Genomic DNA, 21,538 nt, shown 5'->3' with positions numbered 1-21,538 from the left:
GTGAAACATTTTCGCACTACGTTGAGGAAAAAATGCCACCCTTTCAACATTGCCCTATTATAGCGACACCAGGAGGACAATGTTTGCAAAACAATCTTTTTTATATTACTCCTACAAATGTTGTCCAAACATCACGCAAATCGGTACATATTATCTCTTTAGTCAAGTGATCAAGACGGATCCGTCCGATCCGTCCAATTTTTCACATTCCAGTCTGATTGGCGAACTCCGAACATTGCTGGCCCACACTAACCTACCTGACCTGTGCTCTAAATACAGGCTGCTAAATATCCCCTGTGGGATTAAAAAATTCTTTCTTCTTTCTTTCTTTCTTCCAGGTGCTCCCCTCCCTCCTCTGACGTCGCAGCGACAACCCCAGGGGGAACCCGTAGACATGGTAACCATGGTAAGTAACACATGACCTCCAGATGTTACGTTTGTGACGTAACATTCTACAGCACTGCCACCCAGGATTGGAATAGTCTAACTCCATCCCTCAAAAAATGCAGTTCGCTGGGCTCATTTAAAAGAGCCTTAAAAAATCACCTTTCAGGAGGCCAAAGTAGGAGGTAGTACCATTTTCCCGTTAGACAGCAGACCCCCCCCCCGTTCTTGTACATTTCCCCCCCCCCCCCTCTTTTTTATTTTTTTGTTGTACAGTACATAGTGTTATTTTTTTTTGCTGTTTATTTTGTAATGATATTTGAACTGTGGTGCCACTATATATGCCTATGAATTGAATACCAAGGCCCTCATTGGAAACAAGTCCGCAAGGACTTTTATGAACGGACCTGTTAGACAAAGTATTTTAAATGTAACTGTGCTGTTTTACATTTTTTTGCCTAATAAAATGTTCAATCAATCAAAAAAAACGTCCACCGTCCACCCATTAGGACATTTTAATAGAAAGGATAATAGTGGGGACCCCTGCTTCATCTCTCTCTCAACTAAAGAGTCCTTGAACCGATAAATGTTGACGTCCCCTGATGTGTAATAAAGTGTTTGTTGGATCTGCAGCAGATTGGAGCTGGTCTGGACGCTGGGCAGAAGAACCGCCTCCCACCCATTCTGGAAGACCACCCCCACAGGTGAGGGCGGGAGAAGGAGTCAAATTACATAAATTGTTCAAACTTTGTTCAGCTTGTTAAGTTGTTAAGTACAGTACTTCAGTAAATGTACTTAGTTACTTTACACCAGTGGTTCTCAAACTGTGGTTCGGGACCCCCGGAGGGGTCCCCAAATGATGTTGGGGGGGTTCCCAGATGATTAGCTTAATGTGCAACAGTGTTTTCTCACTCAACAGTAAACAAACCAACATACAGTATAAGTGTATACAGGGTATCTGCATATTTAAAGTGACAATTTAAGGACTTTTAAGAAATTTTAAAAAGGTCAAACATTGGCCAAATTGTCAAATATTAGTAATATAAGAAAGAGGCAAACATTATGAAATGTATTGCGAGGCGTATTTTCACAATAGTTATATTTGGAACCGAGTCAAACTAAATGCAATGCCTCAACTCTACAATTAAAAGTTGAATTGTGTGTACTGGGGGTCCCCCAGTACAAGTATGATTATTTTGGGGGTTGAAAAGGTTGAGAACCACTGCTTTACACCACGGTCCACAGGTACCAGCAGGCCCACCCCCACCCCGACAGGTCCTGGGACCACCAGGACGCGTATGGGTGTGTCCCCCACCCCTCGTGGGACAGCGGGCGGCCGGACACGTTTGGGGTTCAAGCCCAGAGAAATCCAGACAGAGTTCCGGGCCTCCAACCCGGAACGTTGCTGGTGCTGCCCGTCTTACTGCCAGAGAGAACAGACGCCAAGACAGGTCTGTCTGTCTGTCTGTCTGTCTGTCTGTCTGTCTGTCTGTCTGTCTGTCTTACAGATGCTGTATACACTGTGTGTGTGTGTGTGTGTGTGTGTGTGTGTGTGTGTGTGTGTGCGTGTGTGCGTGCGTGCGTGCGTGCGTGCGTGCGAGAGAGAGAGGTGTGTGTGTGTGTGTGTGTGTGTGTGCACGCGAGCGTGCGTGCGTGTGCGTGCATGTGAGTCAGAGAGACGTGTGTGTGTGTGTGTGTGTGTGTGTGTGTGTGTGTGTGTGTGTGTGTGTGTGTGTGTGTGTGTGTGTGTGTGTGTGTGCGTGTGTGCGTGCGTGCGTGCGTGCGTGCATGTGTGTGTGTGAGAGATGTGTGAGAGACGTGTGTGTGTGTGTGTGTGTGTGTGTGTGTGTGTGTGTGTGTGTGTGTGTGTGTGTGTGTGTGTGTGTGTGTGCGCGCGTGTGCATGTGAGCGCGAACCTGTAATCTCCCCCTCCTTTCCTCCAATAGGAGTATTAAGGAGTGTAGTGAGGAGGAGGGGTCAAACAGGACCTGACCTCCAGGATGCCTGGGAGTCCGGTGACCCCCAGAGAGGGGTGTTGCCTGTGGAACTGAGAGGTGTGATTGGCTGTTTTCATGTCCATGAAATGTTGACTCGACGGGATGGTTGGCCAATTACGATTATATTTTGATGCTGTCGGGCATAAACCTCATATCTCCGTATTGCAACTTATGTTTTTTTGTGTAAAATGTTTACATTACTAAAGTTTTTTACTTTTTACTTTTTCTACCACTGGTGACAGTGCCAAAAGCTTTGTAGATTGTCTATTTGAACCCATTCAATACGGAGACGCATCTCTGTCATTTTAGATTTCTTTGGCTATTCAAAATGAGCAGATCTACAAGCTTGAGCTTGTATATCTGCTATTTTTGTTAAAAATCGTGAAAATGTGTGCAAATCATTGAATATATATATTTTTTTAAAGCAAACATTAACTCAAATCTTTGCTTCTATGGGGGTCCCTGGAACAACATTTTTTGAGAAAATGTGCCGCCCTATGAGCTTGTATATCTGCTATTTTTTAATAACTCAAATATGTCTAAAATGACAAAGATGTGTCCCCGGATGGAATGGGTTACGTGAATGTCAAAGTGGTTAAGTATGTCTGTGGGTTTTATACATGTTGAACCAATAAAAGGTATTAACAAGAACTTGTGACGAAATTATAACTAGACTGGATCCATGTTTTCATTTCCTGAAAATAACCGTTTTTACATTTTCTTAACCATTGGCCCTATAAACTTCATTCAAGTAATAGCGCAAACTTGTAGAGTTTGTAGATCTGCTATTTTTGCTGTGTCTTTAATTAAAAGTTGTTGTTGATGTTGTTGCGTGCGTTAGCAGAGTTTCATGCAGGCAGCTCGCTGGGCAGTTTGCTCATGGGTCCTGATGGGGAAATCATTCAACTGTCCCTGTATGACGACATCACGGCAGGGTTCCCCCAGGACATGTCGCACCTTGATGATGTCACACATAACCACGGTATGTTAGTGACATAATCTGCCATCAGAGTTAGAATCCTAAAAGGAGGCTGAAGTACTTAAAAAGAGTACTTCAGCCAAGAAATGACTTAATTCACTGCCAGAACTTTTTTTTTTTGCGTTTGACAAACTGCCAGAGATTTTTCATTGAAAAAAAAAGTACTCAGGAGCCGAGATACAAAATGTTTAAGTTTTAAGTTAACAAGGAAGTGGATGGTAGTCTAGATCTTAAAAAAATCATATCTCCTTGGTCTTTGGGTTTTTTTTTTTTTTGAAAAAATTAAAAGTCGTTTTAGTCGTTCTTGGCAGACAGGGCTTAAAGGACAAAAGTCATTTTAGTCGTTCTAGGCAGGGAATGAGTTTCTTGTTTACCTACCTGGTGATGTCTTTGACTCACAGAGAATTTACGTTGGTAAAACATTCCTTAACGTCGAATGAAGAATACAAAAATGAGGAAAGAACTTGATGAATGCAATTCAAATTAACAACAGCAAAACTATATAAAAATCTGTCCATAAAGTCCAAAACGCCACTCATATAATGATTTAAATGCTCTTCTATCGAAATATCACCACAGAAGAATAAAATAAACTTTAAAAACACTTTGGGTTCAAACCGTGACATTCACGAGCGAAGAAGACGCATGGGCGTGCCCGTAGTGTTCAACCGGAGCTCATTCACATGCAATTGAGTGCCCAGACGTGCGCGTCCTTCGTGCATGAGACGATTTAGCCCGGAAGTGTTTTAAAAGTTTATTTTCTTTTGTGTTATTTCGGTAACTTTTTTCAGCTGACTTCGGTAGAAGCGGTAGAAGAGAATTTAAATCATTATAAATCAGTGGTGTTTTGGACTTGATGGATGGATTTTGTATATAGTTTTGCTGTTGTTAATTTGGGAGTAATTCCATTCATCCAAGTTATTTTCTTCATTTTTGGATTCTGGATTCACCGTTAAGGGCGCGCTCTCACCGCACTTTTATTTTACCTCTGGGGCAGAATATGCCAATGCATTGTCAATGTAAATGCGTGGATTCACGCAAGAGCGGACCTTGCGTTTATCTGCTTAACGCGACTTGTCCATTGGAAGCATAAAACTGCTGTAGGCAGGAGCTGATTTTCTCCCTCTGTCCAATCGGGTGAGTCGAAGGCGGACCGTCCCAAGACTCTGGAAGCAACATGGTGCTCTCAGTGGACCAACTGGTTGTAGCTGTTGCATCTCATCCCCTTCCAATAATGCAAGGGCAAGTGCCCTCCGCCTGTCCATCCTATAATAAAGTTTAATAAACTCGATAAAGTCGCAACGTAACCGGGCCGGGCTACAGACAAAGCTAGTCTACGGGCAACGCAACGGGGAGGGAGGGGCTTGAAAGCAAGTGACAGATGCTGATGTGCGTCAGTGGTTGCCTGGCAACGTCAAGGCAGAAGGCGGTGCGGGCTACGGGGACGGTCTTGAATGTGAGTGACTGGTGCTTCACAGCTTTTTTTTTTTATCCGCCGGCTGCAAAAAACTGTGCCAACTGTGCAAAAAACGCACAACCTGCGTTTAACAGCGGCCAGCCAACTTTTGGTGAGAGCGCACCCTCAGGAATGTTTTACAAACAAAAACTCTGTTAGTCATAGACATCACCGGGTAGGTAAACGTTGGAAATAAAGTCATTTCTTTGGTAAAGTACTCTTTCAAAGTACATTATTTGAGTGAATGCACTTTAAGTTACTTTCCGCCACTGTGTGTCTCAGGTCTCTCTGAAGGAGACAAGCGACCCTGGATTGCCTTACTGCCTGACATACACGTACACACAGGCAGTGCTGGTAAGTAACAAGAGTAACGCAATGAGCACGTTACCACATGAGCAATGCAATGCGTTGTGAGCTTGTAGATCTGCTATTTTCAAATAAAATCTTGGGGGAAGATTATAATAAGCAGACCTGGCAACCCTGGCTCCGACACGTAAACACAGAGACACATGGTGTGAAGATGGGCGGTGCTCAGAGGGTCAAACCTGAGACAATAGGGCCATTGAACCAATCGACACCTTTCATGCAAATGTTGAGCCTGCATGTAAGCTAATGTCCACGCCCCCCAAAATACACACACAGTAATGACTCTAAAACGGCTAATCTTCTTCAACATTCGAACTGTGTTAATATGGGAAAAAACTAAAATCACCCAAAAAACAAACAAAACTTATTTTCCTTCTTTCTACTGTTTAAAAACGGACGAGTTGAGGAACATTCCTTCAGCCTCAGTCACATAGACTAATTACTATAACGTTTTCAGTCAAAATAGTACAGTTACTTTTCCCCAAAAAGTGTGTGTGTGTGTGTGTGTGTGTGTGTGTGTGTGTGTGTGTGTGTGTGTGTGTGTGTGTGTGTGTGTGTGTGTGTGTGTGTGTGTGTGTGTGTTTTCCAGAGCGAGATGTTTCCTCTGCTGACCTGAGCCATCTTCCGTCCATACACAAGAACACAGAGGTCCTTGACTAAAATCTTATTATGTTTAGTCAACTAAAACTAGACTAAATATTGAAATATTTGATATACATTTTATCAGACACGCCCCCTTCCTATAATCCCATTGTAACTTCTAACCATGTTAGATTCATTGAAAACTGTCCTTCTAATACGTGATTTCTTCACCTTTTTTTTCTCTTTTTTTTTCTTCTCCAAAACATTTACACAATAAAATTACCGTAAACATGTTTGAAAGTGAAATATCCCTTTACATGGCGTCCTGGTTTGAGAACCACTGATTTGTTTGACTATGTTTTACTTCTACTTGAGTCATTATTTTCCAGTATCAACAGATTTTCTCCAGGGCAGTTTTTTGGCTTCTCTATCTACCTGGCTGTTTTTCCTCTGCTCTCTGCCCCCAGGCCACTAGAGGGAGCAACAACCACTGTGACGCAGGTACATGCCATTATGATGTCATAACAATAACCTCATGTCAGTGAGTGCTCAATTGCACTTCGCTATATGACCATGTTGTTCAACAAAGTTAATTTATGTTCAACTGAGGAGAGTTCAGTCTTCACATCCTTGAACAGTGCAAAAATATATTTTTGACCAGTCACAATAAATGAATGAATAAATGAATACATACATGAATACATAAACAAATACAGAAATGTTCAACATAAAAAACAGAGTTTATTTTAAGACTTAATGAAAAAAAATCATACAAATCATAATTTACAAAATTATCAAACATTTTCAGAAATGTTCAAAAACGCATGACTGCGTTGCACTCATGTTCACAGAGTGTTCTCATCGGCTTGTATTCACTGAGTGTTTCCATTGGCTCGTGTTCACAGCCACGGCAAAGAAAACACAAACGCGAGCAGACGAGGAAACAAGGACGGATACATTGAAGGAAACGAGGAGGGATGCTAAGCAGGATGTTGGGAGGACGAGGGGGCGTGTCCGGAGGGAGGGAGGAGGAGTGAAGGAGGAGGAGCCAGGAGGAGGAGCTTCAGCAGAGGAGGAGGAGTCAACCCAGCCTGCCAGCAGAGGGCAGCACAGTGGAGGTCAGAGGTCAGTGGAGGTTAGAGATCAGAGGTCAGTGTTCGGGTCATTTCAACACCGTTCCAAAGACAAAGGGTGTGTCTCTTTTAACGCAACACACAAACAAGCAGATTATGGCACTATATAACATCACAACCTAGCATTTTCTGGATTTTTGTTTTCAACTTCATGGTGATTTTAGTCAGGGGTTTCTTCCTAAAACAAATAGCTAAATCATCATGAAGTTTACAGTTTTCTTTAAAGAGCTGGTGCCATGTTTTTGCACTTTTTCTGTTTTTCATGTGTCTATGAGGTTGATAGAACTTCATAAAGCCCCCCGGAGGTGTTTTTATGGTGTTTTATGTCTTCTCTGACTATTTGGAGTTTCTTCCTGGAGGCTGAAACCTTGAGGGTCAAACGTGCCAATAGAGAAACAGCGCTTTAGTGACATCACAAAGCCATACCCTCCCCCTCATTATCATAACACAACAGGTGTGGGCATGAGGAGGAGGAGGGACTAGGACAGGTGGGTGGTGCTAAGGTGGTGGAGGAGGTGCTAAGGTGAGAACCAGGTATACTTAATGAACTGGATTCGTGTCCACATAAAAACATAATTTTAACCATTTCTGTACACTTTTTTTTTGTTGAAAAAAATCCTTTCATAATAATAATACCTTATGATCAGGTTTTAGGGTTGAAAAATATCATGGCACCCCATCTTTAAAGGAGGGTTGTAGGCGCTCGGGTGGCGCAGTGGTAAAGTATCTCCCCGCCACTACATCCGGCTTTGCCGAGCGTCTGTGCGAACCATAGACTGTAAAAATAAATGGACGACGCCATTGGTTTTGTATGTTCCGTCAATGAAGCCTATTTGTCAATGATTTCAAATCCGCCATCTTTCTATATCGCGTCATATCTAAGCAACCGGAAATGAATGCTATTGGTTGGGTAGCTTGTCAATCAAGAGCGGGGGTGGGGAATGAATGCTATTGGTTGTGTAGCTTGTCAATCAAGTCATCCCGCCCCTCCTAGAGCATACCCTACTTTATCATCAATGAATGGGACCATAATTTACCAAAACACATATCATGGTGATTGAAAGAAGACTTTAAACTAGCGACTGGAAGCATATAGTATTTATGACATGTTTATTAAGGTAAGAAAATCAAGTCACACACCAGCAGGGGTAAAACAGCGAAACTACAGGCGATTCATATGAACTGTCACTTCCTATATAGACTCAATTTCAAAGCCGGATGCTGGGCCCTTGGTGTGAACCCAATTGGTGTGTCCCTCCCCCGTGTTTGGGGGAGAGAAGCCGGGCAGGGAGGGTGATATTGTTTTCATACAACTGAATATAGATGAAGCATAACTCTTCTTTGTGCAGGAGAGGAGGACTGAAGAAGACGAGTTTGAACACAGACGAAGAGAAGAAGAAGGGTAGGGGAGGACACGGCAAGCGACAGGAAGCAGGAAGTCATGATCCACCAGTCAACAGCCAGGAGCACAAGGAAAGCACCAATCACAAAGCAGCAGAGACCCAGGAGAAGGAAAGCACCAATCACAAAGCTGCAGAGACCCAGGTGAAGAAAAGCACCAATCACAAAGCAGTAGAGACCCAGGGGACGGAAAGGACCAATAAAAACAGAGCAGAGACCCAGGAGACGCCTACAGTCCAGAATATGGTGAGAGTGATTGATTCTGTAAAGGAGCACTTCACCCATTTTCAACCTTATCTTCATATAAAAGAGTACAGAAGTCCTGACGTCACTCGTTCATCCCCTGGTTCGTAAAGTAATTTCGCTATGGAGAATAACATTGGGTCATCTTAGAATCGTCTCATATAAGAATTGTGGTCCAAAAATAAACAAACTGTCTCTGCGATATTGTCAGGGAGGTGGCTCTGTATCGTTTATGATAGTCAGTCACTCATATTTGAAACAGTCTGTTTCTGGCGAAAATTTTACTAATTCGTCGGAAGTAACATTAGCGTTTTCTCACCATCAGTTGATGCTTCATATCCATAAGAGTAAAACCGCCGGGATCATTTGTTTATTTTTGGAACACAGTTCTTATTTGACGCGATATTAAACACGTCTATGGGAATAAAGAACGGGGGGAAAAACGCGACCCAGGTAGGATGTGTAAATTACGTCAGACTTCGGTGCTCTATTTGGTCCTCATTATAATGCTCATTATAAGATGGCACCTTTTTGTCTACTCTAATGAGTCTCATTGGTGGGCTGTGGACAGTTCAGAAACCTGCCTACTAGTGACCTATTTATTTTATTCCATTATTATTATTATTATTTTAGAAAAAGCAGAGAAAGATGAAAGGAGAGAGAGGAGAACCCTGGACAGAGGGAGAGAGAGGAGGGAGAAAAGCAGCAAGGCAGACAGCCTCCATTCCAGAGGAGGTGCTGTCTGCTGGGAAGAGGACAAAAGGCAGGAGGAAAATTAAACACTCTGTTGTTGGTAAGAAGCTGTACTCTATAGCGGGGGTTCCCAAAAGACCCAAAATAGAAATGTTTGCCCGGGACCCAAACTAGTGGCCGCGTTGCGAGCTTTTGGATCTGCTATTTTCACTACTTCTTAAACGTATCTTTTTTTTTTCATTTTCAGGAATTGAAATTTCAAAATTCAGATATTATTAGACTTTTTTTTCTTTTTTTTATGTATCTGTAGTACTTTTGTAGTAAGTTCTGTAGTAAGTTTTTAAAAACTGTGATTTTTTTTTGTTTAAACTTTTTGAAATCTTTTGAAATAATAAATCCCAAACTTGGGTCCCGACCCACGGTTTGGGACACAGTGAAATATAGAGCACAGAAGTCCTGACGTCACTTCCGTTGCCCGCTTGGTCCCCCTCTCCTCTCCTCTCCTCTCCTCTCCTCTCCTCTCTCCTCAGGTAAACATCAGGACATTGTGTCAGAGGAGGACAACATCAAACAAGAGAAGGAAAAAGAAGAGGATTTGGTTCCTCCCAACCTAAGGCCTGTTGATGGTCAGACAGACTCACAGAGACCCACAGACATAAGTACTCAGATTGTTTTCTTATTTTTACTTACAATCACTGGCGTCGGCTGGAATCTAATGTTGACCGGGCAGAATCTGTATTCCCCCCACGCCCCGCCCCCCTGCGTTGCGGGACTCAACGCAAAGCGCTCACGACAACACACTCTACCATCCTTCAGTGGTGGAAAAAAGTACTCAAATGTTTTACTTAAGTAAAAGTATCAATACTGCAATGTAGAAATACTCATTACTCATCAATTAAAAGTCCGGAATTCAAAATCTACTTGAGTAGAAATACTCATTACTCATCAATTAAAAGTCCGGAATTCAAAATCTACTTGAGTAAAAGTTTAAAAGTATTTGCATCAAAATGGAAATATGAAATACTCGAGTAAAGTAGGCTACAAATGCCTCAAAATTGTACTTAAGTACAGTACTTGAGTACCTATTTACTCACCTCTGTAATTTAATTCATGAATCCCAGGATCCATTCTCTTTTGGACTCCTTAGGACATGATCTGACAGTAGCCTATATGCCTCCTACAGACTATGGTACTTAACAGGTCACACATGGACCATTGATATGCAGGAGTGGGCAGCTTTTAGCTTTGTAAACGGTGCGAATGTGGCAGCCAATGTATCACTGCAGTAACGTGAGCCGCCGGCCGCGACCAGCGACTCACGTTACTGCAGTAGTGTATCTGTTACAGTATGATTGGAGAACCAGTACGATTGAAGAAAGCGCGCTCGTTTTTACCACCCACCCAGCACTAGAGGGAGCCACAAGCCAGGCTTGTGCACAAACATATATGGCCACACACACACACACACACACACACAGTCACACACACACACACACGCGCACACACACGCGCACGCGCTCATGCTTTTTTTGGTTTATTGAAAGCAGGACTGTTTAGATACTTTTATTGTGTTCTGGCTTTTGTTTTACTTTCTCCCTGACACACACACACACACACACACACACACACACACACACACACACACACACACACACACACACACAGTGATCCATGAAAAGAACTATTCTGTCCCTATCGGTTTACAAATCAAACGGCGCTGAGTTGACTAGTGGAGCGTCGGCCGGTCACCGCGGGCACTCGCGCCTGGAGGCGCGAGGGCGCGCTTCCTCGGCCTCAAGCTCCACTAAGTCGGCGCGCCGTGCGTGTGAACGCGTGTTCAGCGTTCCCCTCATAGATATTATGGTTCCCCTAGCGTAGCTTCCTGGTTGCTATGTGGGGGGGAACAACAAAAGACAGGTCTCCGTCGGCGCATCAAAGCCCCGCCTCTCCGCGCTCTTCTTCTCCTCCTCCTCGGAGGAGGAGAAGGAGAGAAGGAGAGGACGGGACGGGTTATTACGCGAGGAGGAGGAGGAGGAGGAGGCTCCTCTTCCTCGCGAGCCTCGCGTAATAACCCCCCGCCTCGCAGCGCCGTCCTCCTCCTCCTCCTCGCGAGCCTCGCTAATAAACCCTGTCTCGAAAAGCCCCGCCTCGCCCCGAAGGAGCCCCGTGCCTAAAAACGAGCGCTCTGTCTTCAATCGTACTGGTTCTCCAAACGTACTGTGACATATCTATTGTTGTCGGAGTAGATTTTTTTTTGGGCGAATCTTGCCCAGGAGTTTGAGCAGCTAGACGGGGCAGGATCTTTACTGACCGGGCAGCTGGCCCGCTTGCCCTCATGACACGACGCCCTTGCTTACAACCTGGTCCTCACTAATGTTCATTATAATATGGTAAATATACTCATACGCACTGTGTCTCAGAGGAGGTCTGTATTAACGCGAGAGCAATGGCTTCTATTATAGCACGCTAACTTTCCAGGAGTAGAAATCCTGCACTTTCTATTAGCTTGGTCACTGGTAGGTTTCTGAACTGTCCACGGGCCTCCTCTGAGATACAGACTTACAGACCAAGTAGAAAACATTGTTTATTTTAATTATACCATATTAAAATGAGCGTTCGCAAGGACCTATTATGAAAATGCATGTTAATTAAAGACCTGAAGAGACAGGATATCCCTGTTACTGAACAAACACTCTATAATGAGTACTGAATAGTTATTTAATACTTATTTTAACAATGGAATTTCGCTTACCCTACCTTTAAGCACTTGAGTAAATGTACTTAGATACTTTCCACCACTGTCCACAGACAAAGATGGAGACATTGCCATGGAGACAGATAGACAAACCCTCCACACTGCCGGTGTCCAATCGGCATGCTCCCAGCACTCAGCTGACATCACTGACGTCCAATCAGAAGGCTCAGAGCAGTCAGCTGACATCACTGACGTCCAATCAGAAGGCTCACAGCAGTCAGCTGACATCACTGAGGTCCAATCAGAAGGCTCCCAGCAGTCAGCTGACACCACTGACGTCCAATCAGCATGGTCCCAGCAGTCAGCTGACAGGAAGTGGACTACTTCTTGTGCGGAGGAGGCGTGGCCACGGTCATCGCGTAACCGCCTCCTGTCGTCCTCGTGCTCTGTTGTCATGGCAATGGACGAGCAGCTGATGTTGAACACAGTCGATCCAGAGGTAACACACACACACACACACACACACACACACACACACACACACACACACACACACACACACACACACTATTACTTATACTTGTGAGGACGTCAACGTTTAGGACAGTGATTCTAACTCGTAGTGCAACTAGCGAGACTAAACTAATTGATTCGCATTAAGTGGGGAACAAAAACAATGCGACGGCCAACCGGAACCCACCATCGGAACACGATTGTTTTTTTTCCTTCTTTTTGTAAACCGGATCACACGGCTCAGTTTTAGAATGAATACCAGGCTTTCCTCCGCGGTGGATGTATATACATATATATATTTATATACACAAAACCGGAGCCATGGCTCCATTTTAACGTTTGGGTCCTTTGCGAGCTTGTGGATCTGCTATTTTCACTACTTCTTAAACTTATCTTTTTTTTTTCATTTTCAGAAATTTCAAAATTCTGACATGATAACACTTTTTTGGGCGGTGAAACCGCCCCTATAAGTGAGGATATTTGTACAACAAATCCTGCGCTGTGATTGGCCAAAAATGTACAAAAATGTACCCCGCCGAACCCTGCACCGTGATTGGCCAATCACAGTCTATTCAGGACTGTGATTGGCCAGTGTCACATGACACATGTGCATAGCCCTATATAAGAAACCATAACTTTAAAAAAAACATAAAATTGTTTTTTTTAAGTTATGGTTTCGTCCATCATAAAGAGTGTCTCAATAAATGTATTTATTTTTTGTACATGATTGGTTGACTCCATTCAGTATTCTGATTAGCTAGCAAGACACCGCCCACTTCACACAGGGTGTGATTTTTTTCTTTTTATTGATGTATCTGTACTGTAATACTTTTGAAAAATGTTGGAATCATTTTAAAAACTGTGATTTGTTTTTGTCTAAACTGTTTGAAATCTTTTGAAATAATAAATCCCAAACATGGCTCCATTTTAACGTTTGGGTCCTGTTTTTTTTCAGGCGCAGTTGCACGCAGCGGCGCGCCAGGACCAGCAGAGGGCGGAGATGGCCCAGCGAGCGGAGCGACGCAGGCAGGAGGTGGAGAGGAGGAGGTGGGAGAGAGAGGAGGAGGAGGAGGAGAGGAGGCAGCAGGAGAGAGAGGAGGAGGAGGAGGAGAGGAGGCAGCAGGAGAGAGAGGAGACGCAGGAGAGGATGAGGATGGAGCTGGAAGAGGAGCAGAGACAGAGGGCCGAGGCCGCCAGGTTCATTTGATTGATTGATTGATTGATTGATTGATTGATTAAATATGTTATTAACAACTTTGTTAAAAGTAAAGGTCAAAGGTTATGCTAAAATAATACTCAAAATGCCCCAGAGGCTTGTTTCCATTGTGGTACATTGTACTCAATTCATCAGTAATAAATACAATACAATACAATACATCACAATGTAATACAATATAATCAGTGGTGTAAAGTAACTAAGTACAACTACTCAAGTAGGCTACTGTACTTAACCCATTGAGACCTGAAGCCGATTCTACATGTCTCCTAAATCTCAACAGTTTTCTGAAAAAGGTATGTTTCTGTATCAGTGGTGCTCAATCTTTTTCATGTCAAGGACCCCCAAAATGATATGTATTTGGCCACGGACCCCCATCAAAATATTTTGTTCCAGGGACCCCCCAGAAGCAACGATTTGAGTTAAAATGTTCGCTTTAAAAATATATATATTCAAAGATTTGCAAACATTTTCACGATTTTTCAAAAATAGCAGATCTACAAGCTCGTAGTGCGGCACTCGGTGCCGCGCTATGAGCTTGTATATCTGCTATTTTTGAATAGCTCAAAGTGTAAAATAATGCTTTTTAGCTCAAATCTAAAAATGACACAGTTCCAGGTCTTAATGGGTTAAGCACAATTTTGAGGTACTTTTACTATACTGGAGTATTTCCAATTTTCTATACTTTTACTTCTACTCCACTACATCTCAGAGGCACATATTGTACTTTTACCCCACTACAATTATTTGAAAACTTTAGTTACTGCGATGCAACACGTTGTGCAACACAAGTATCTGCTATTTTCAAACATTAAGTAAATTTTTACTTGTAACAGAGTACTTCTACAATGCAGTATTGATACTTTTACTTAAGTAAAACATTTGAATACTCCCCCCACAACAAGTTATCTCAAGACCATATCTGTGTCGGGGGGAAAGAGAGAGAGAGAGGGAGAGAGAGAAAGAGAGAGAGGGAGAGGAGAGGGAGAGGGGGATTTGTGGAGAGAGATACATTACAATTGTACAAACAATAATGACAGCAATACCAACAGGTATAACAACAGTATAATACAATAATAGCAGTTAGTACAGTAGTATAACATAATATCATATTAACTTGTGATATAGTTGCAATTCACAGTGATGTTCCATGGAAAGCCTTGCTCTGCAGCCGGGAGTTTTTTTTATTTCAGTGACTGTGACACTGGTCTATTTATAGATCTGGGTGTCACAGCACTCGCACACACACACACACACACACACAAAGCTGTGTGGAAAACGTTGCGTTGTCGGCAGGATTCGAACCTGCGCGGGGAGACCCCAATGGATTTCTAGTCCATCGCCTTAACCACTCGGCCACGACAACTGTGATGTCATTACTTTTGTCAAAGTGTCTGTATTGCATTCCTTGCATTCCTGAACAGTTTGACTTGTAGCTCTAACAACCTGAAGATGTTGAATGTCAACAAAAAAAATCAACAACAAAAAAAACATGCATTTCAAAAAATTGAAGATTAACAGCAGACAACGTGTTACAATGTGATAACTGATAGATACGTGGCTGCTTTAATACAGACTGCAATGTTGCAGTCTTCCCCTATTATTACTAACTCATGATCTCCACATGGGGGCACCATTTCCCCATATTTTTCTTTTTTCTTTACAGCAATGGTTTTCAAACTGTTTGGCATCTAGGCCATTGGTTCTCCAAGTGCCAGTGGGTCCTTGGGGGGGGTTCCAGGGGGTCCCCAGCTAAATGTGTTAATTTAACATCCCAATAATTTTAACCACTTTGACCTTTTATACTTTGGTTATTCAACCGTGCTATGAGCTTGTAGATCTGCTATTTTTGAAAAATTGTGATTTTTTTTTGCAAACCTTTGAATATATATATGTTTAAAGCGAACATTTGTAACTCAAATCTTTGTTTCTGGGGGGTCCGTGGCCAAATACATATCATTTTGGGGGTCCTTGAAATGAAAAAAGTTTGAGAACCAATGCTCTAGGCACCCCTGTGTTTATAGCAGAAATTGCAGATCTACAAGCTCACAACATATCACGTTGTGAGCTTGTGGGTCTACTATTTTTGACTATTTTGATCATGTGTGGAAAAAATAGGAAATGTTGCAGTTTCCCAGCGCATCCCTGTGTGATGCGTCATGAGCGGGTAAGATCTGCTCATTTGGCCGTGTATAAAACAGGCAGTGGTGGGAAAAGTACTCAAATGTTTTACTTAAGTAATAGTATCAATACTGCAATGTAGAAGTAGTAGATGTACAAGTAAAAGTCTGGAAAAAAAGATTTACTTGAGTAAAAGTACAAAAGCATTGGTATCCAAATGTACTTAAAGTAACAAAAGTAAAAGTACGCAAATGTTTGAAAATAGCAGATCTACAAGCTCACAACGCGTGAGCGCTTGTAGATCTGCTATTTTCAAATAGCCTAGGTATAAGACAGGGCTAAAGTGGTTAATGTATGTTTTATAATGTAATCATTTATATCTGCAAAGTAATTAGTAACTAAAGTTTTCAAATAATTGTATATTTGCCTCTGAGATGTAGTGTAGAAGTAAGAAGTATAGACAATTGGAAATTCTCCAGTAAAGTAAAAGCACCTCAAAATTGTACTTAAGTACAGTAGGCAACTTGAGTAAATGTACTTAGTTACTTTACACCACTGACCACAGGGCAGTTGTTAAAGTGTCTCCATTGGGTTCCAGACAGAGGAGGCGCGCAGGGGAGGAGGAGAAGAGGAGGAGCGAGGAGGTGGAGATGGAGAGAATGAGACGCGGACGGGAGGAGCAGGAGAGAGAGAGGAGGAGGCAGGAGGAGAGGAGGAGACAGATGGAGAGACACCAGACGCGGAGAGAGGAGGAGGAGAGACACAGAGCGGGTGAGAGAGATAGAGAGAGAGAGAGAGAGAGAGAGAGAGAGAGAGAGAGAGAGAGAGAGAGAGAGAGAGAGGCCTCATTGTTCATATCAGAAAGTGTGGGAAGTCCGATAATCTTGGAAACAATACGGGTAATATTTTCACTGTATTTGACAGCCTGCTAGGGGCTGGGCAACTTATGGATATTATATTGATATCGTGGTAAGACAATAGATATCGTCTGGGGTTTTGAATATTGATATTGACATAATATGATATGTTTTCATTTGTATTCTGGTTTTATTCACTTAACCCATTAAGACCAGGAACGCATCTGTGTCATTTTTTTTTATTTGAGCCAAAAAGCATTATTTTACACTTTGGCTATTCAAAAATAGCAGATCTTCAAGCTTGTTGTGAAAAACTTTGAATATATGTATTCTTTAAAGTGAACCTTTTTAACTCCAATCTTTGCTTCTGGGGGTCCCTGGAACAACATATTTTGAGATAGGGGGTCCGTGGCCAAATACATATAATTTTGGGGATCCTTGAAAATTATGAGAAAAAATTAGAACCACTGATATAGCAACATCATGTTTTTTTTAACTGTTGGGATTTAGAAGACATTTTGTAGAATCGGAACCTCAGGCCTTAAAGGGGTATACCACTCATTTTTAACATTGGACCATGTCATAACACCTTAGAGCTGTTGTGTGGAAATAAGAAAAAAAAGTCCCCCCCCCCTTCTATGTTGCCTAGAACTGGAGAATTGATTGTTGAGGTCATGTGATCAGTGACATACGGATGGTGTACTCTTTGGCAATTTGGGGAATCTCACTTCCAGCTGGAACAGTGCGACGTGAACATAAAGTTAAGACTTGTTAAAGCATTTTCAGCCAATTGATCTCTATTATCTACAAGTACTATGTCTTGTGAAATGTGATACATAACCATAATGCCATTATAAACTACTACAAGTCACACTGTTTCAGCTGGAAGTGAGATTCCCCATTCTAGTGAATGCCAAAGAGTACACCTTCCGTATGTCACTGATCACATGACCCCAACAATCAATTCTCCAGTTCAAGGCAACATAGAAGGCGGGGGGCGACTTTTTTCGTATTCCCCTTTAATGCAGTAACACATTGTGTGCCAATCGCGTAGATCTACGCGAACCTAAATAATTGCGCAGCGTGCCAGTCGCGTAGATCTACGCAAAGTTGTCTTTTTTTTTCTTTTTTTTTCGCAGGTTCACATTTCATTGTAGGCCTCGTTCGCCATGACACATTTCATTGTAGCACCACCGGAAACAGAAATATCGGTATCCGGAGATTTTTGTTCCCATCCGCCTCCACTCTTAAGCGGAAACTAAATCTCCATTTTCTCGGTTGTTGTTTTTCTCATCGCTGATCGCTGTTTAACATAAACCGCTGTAGCTTCAAAATGGCCGATCGACGATCGAAACGGTCTTCTCTGGGCGTCTCACACAGCTACCCTGTGTGTCTACAAACAGTTGAACGCGCGATTTTAAGGTATTTAGCGAGGTCTGTGGCGACGTGAAAAAAACTAAAAAACAACAATAAATCGCTGGCACTGGTGAGTACATTATGATATTAAACTCTGGCGTGGATTAAGCCATATTTGATACTTTCAAATACTTGTCTAATGCTCAAAAAACGTTTAACTATTTTTGAACAATTCAACAACAATTAAACAAACGTGGCCTGAAACGTATCAGAACCACTGAGCTACAGTGCACCTCCTCTTTTATGTGTTTGCCACCAGCTGAAGCGGAGCGCCTCCGCGCGGAGGAGGAGAGGAGCAGAGAGGAGGAGGAGGAGATGCTGCAGCAGATGGAGGAGCAGGAGAGGGTGGAGTTCCTCCTCAGGCGGCAGGAGGAGCGGGAGGAGGAGAGGATGAGGAGAGAGGAGGAGAGGAGACTGAGGGAGGAGGAGGCCAAACTGTGGGCTCTGCAGGAGGCCGCTCTGCAAGCACAACGCTATGCTAGGTGTGTGTGTGTGTGTGTGTGTGTGTGTGTGTGTGAGTGTGAGAGAGAGAGAGAGAGAGAGAGAGAGAGAGAGAAAGAAAGCGAGAGAAAGAGAAAAAGAGAGAGAAAAAGAGAGAGGGAGAGAGCATTGGGATGTGTGTGTGTGTGTGTGTGTGTGTGTGTGTGTGTGTGTGTGTGTGTGTGTGTGTGAGTGTGAGTGAGAGAGAGAGAAAAAGAGAGAGAAAAAGAGAGAGGGAGAGAGCATTGGGATGTGTGTGTGTGTGTGTGTGTGTGTGTGTGTGTGTGTGTGTGTGTGTGTGTGTGTGCGCGTGTGTGCGTGCGTGCGTGCGTTTGAGCGAGCGAGCGAGCGAGAGAGCATGAGTGTGTGTGTGTGTGTGTGTGTGTGTGTGTGTGTGTGTGTGTGTCTATAAATTGCATAGTAGCAGGTTTTGGCTCATTAGATTAATGGTTCTTAGAATTCAAAGTGCTGTTGGACCTTTCACAATGTGACGTAAGTGCACTGTCTCCCCTCTGCAGACAGAGGGCGCTGATGGACATTTCACAGTAAAGGCAGCTACAGTATGCTCTAAATTAATCCATCCACCCGATCCACTTAAAGTTCCTTATTGATAAGACACCATCATACTCCTTTGAGGGTTGACCCCGTGTCCCTCTGGTACAGAATGTGCCATTGGAGGGGTGGGTGGGTAGCCTGGTAAACCACCCCCCCCCCCCTCAGGAAATCTCATTTCCATTTGATTTCAGGAGTTGGTCTGGCATGAACTCCTATTTGGCTATCTTGGCTGTGGGCTGGAGCTGGGCGGGAGTAGTACTGTTGACTGACAACCCCTTCAGCCAATCAGCAGTTTGTTCCACCACCACCACAGAGCAACGTGACGCAAGGGGACTTTTGAGAGGGCCATGCCGAAAATTGGTTGCTTTAGGCGGATACATGAGTATCACTGCCTGCCCCTGCTGGTTCTCTGAATTTGTATGTTTAAATAGGCTCTGTCATGATTAATTGACCACATATAGACCCCTTAACACATTGATTGCCTAGATCGAATTAATGCGTTTTTCAAATCCATCGCTTGCGTGCCGCAATTCTGAAGAACGAATATATGCGTTCTTTGGAATTTTCATTGTTTAATCTGTGATCGCGCTGTTCTGTTTATTTTTCATCATCAGTTTCGTTTTCCACTTACACACTCACCGGGATCCGGTTTCATGACGCAGATTCCGTTTCCGGTTCTCTTTTTTTTCCCCCGGTCATTTTAGGCCAGAATAGGGAAAAGCTTGGTTTTTCACACGGTATAAAAAACTAACGGAGAGCTCCACTTCTATTTTCTTAAGTCTGGGTGACGAACAGTCATCGTCGCTGTGTATCACATCGTACTTAAAGGGATACTTCACTCTCGGGCCGGGGACACATTTAAAAAAAATATTAAAAATAAATGAAAAAAGTTATGGAAAATTCATGGCCCCCTCACACATTAGTAGGACACTGCGTGTCGTGAGGGGGCCATGAATTTTCCATAACTTTTTTCATTTATTTTTAATATTTTTTTTAAATGTGTCCCCGGCCCGAGAGTGAAGTATCCCTTTAAGCCCGATCAGCGATTGTCGAAAACGTCACATCCGTTTATGACGTATTGACTGTTTGAGCCTGTTTGGGGGGGGGGTTGAGCGAGTCAGCGAGTGATCAAGGTGTCTATTTGCTGCTCTCTGCTGGTAGATCTGTCGTATGTGTTTAAAACCGCAGCCAGAAAATGGATTTGAATGAAAAATTACAAAATAAAAAAACACGCAAATCGCTGGCAAAGGGGTGAGTACATTATGAATAAACTCTGGCAGTCAATGTGTTAACAGACGACGTCACACTGATAAGAACCAGTATTCGTGCAACCAGTATGCGTGCAATGAAACCCATTCTGTCTGGTCTCGCTAGGAGGCGCCTCACCAGCCAACACACAAGAGGGGGTCGGGGTGTGCTGAAACCAGTGCACCCCGAAACAACAGGTTGGGAATTGATTGCGTGAAACAATCACCTGTGCATCCAGTTTCAATGTTGGTAAACAAATAATTGGTCTATATGAAGTTAAGCAACTAAATGCTATCCGAAAAATATCTTAAAAGTAAATTCCGTGCCACAAAAAAATAAGTTTGGGAGCGTTTTGAAGTTTTAAAAAACAGCTGACTAAGTTAGGGGGGAGGGTTTTCAGGGTGTTCCCAGCAAAATATATTGATATAGCGTCACAATCATTTTAACCTTTTATACTTTGACTATTCAAAAATAGCAGTAGATTGTAGATCTGCTATTTTTGAAAAATCGTGAAAATGTGTGCAAATCTTTGAATATAATATTTTTTAAAGCGAACATTTGTAACTAGAAAAAAAAAATCTGAAAGCGTCGATATTTTTTTACCACAAATCACACAAAACATTTTCAGATGGGGGGGGTCCGCGGCCAAATACATATCATTTTAGGTGGTCCTGGGCACGAAAGAAGTTTGAGATTGATTTAGAAGGTATTTGTAGAATATTCATAAAGCTTACTGCTGCCTTTAGTGTGAAAGGTGTTAAATGTCCTCTCTCCTGCAGACAGAGGGCGCTGTTGGAGCAGCAGCTGAGCTTCAGACGCAGTGTGCTGGTGGAGGCAGAGGGACTGGACGCCACGCAGGACATCTCCAGACCCTGGGTCTACTCCTACTATACACTGTTACAGCTGCTGGGACTGACCCCTGACCCTGACCCCATGGACCCTGACCTTTGACCTGTCAACCCTGTACTGTAGACCAGTACCACCACCCCCCCCCCCACCACACCCCAAAAAAAAAAAAAAACTAATAATAATAGTCATATTTTTCACACATGGGCAACTGGCGACCTTCACTTAATGCAGGTTCATATCGGAATACTGATATTGATTTCAGCTGTTCCAATTCCAAACATAAACGCTTTAATTACTTCAGTCTATATTATTAGTTTAATGACTTTTTTTATGTCCAATGTATTTGTATTTAAG

General features: G+C 42.9%; 1 protein-coding gene across 1 annotated transcript in view; it reads left to right on the top strand.

Moving 5' to 3' along the window:
• Positions 1–21,286, top strand: part of LOC308105828 (uncharacterized protein) — a gene marked incomplete at both ends in the record, with an annotated part of 157,577 nt that extends 136,291 nt beyond the window's left edge. Inside the window, 13 exons of the mRNA XM_080456752.1 lie at positions 339–406; positions 1,018–1,088; positions 1,630–1,835; positions 2,331–2,438; positions 3,223–3,367; positions 8,247–8,544; positions 9,545–9,566; positions 9,765–9,860; positions 12,043–12,428; positions 13,398–13,489; positions 17,371–17,378; positions 18,312–18,417; positions 21,115–21,286. Coding sequence (XP_080312878.1) covers positions 339–406; positions 1,018–1,088; positions 1,630–1,835; positions 2,331–2,438; positions 3,223–3,367; positions 8,247–8,544; positions 9,545–9,566; positions 9,765–9,860; positions 12,043–12,428; positions 13,398–13,489; positions 17,371–17,378; positions 18,312–18,417; positions 21,115–21,286 — 1,778 coding nt within the window. The remainder of the gene's footprint in view (positions 1–338; positions 407–1,017; positions 1,089–1,629; positions 1,836–2,330; positions 2,439–3,222; positions 3,368–8,246; positions 8,545–9,544; positions 9,567–9,764; positions 9,861–12,042; positions 12,429–13,397; positions 13,490–17,370; positions 17,379–18,311; positions 18,418–21,114) is intronic.
• Between the last annotated feature and the right edge of the window lie 252 nt (positions 21,287–21,538).

This window comes from Gymnoscopelus braueri, assembly GCF_963280865.1.
Source record: "Gymnoscopelus braueri genome assembly, chromosome: 18".
Lineage (NCBI taxonomy): Eukaryota > Metazoa > Chordata > Actinopteri > Myctophiformes > Myctophidae > Gymnoscopelus > Gymnoscopelus braueri.
The sequence above is the reverse complement of the archived record's forward strand: the minus strand, read 5'-3'. Positions and strand labels throughout refer to the sequence as shown.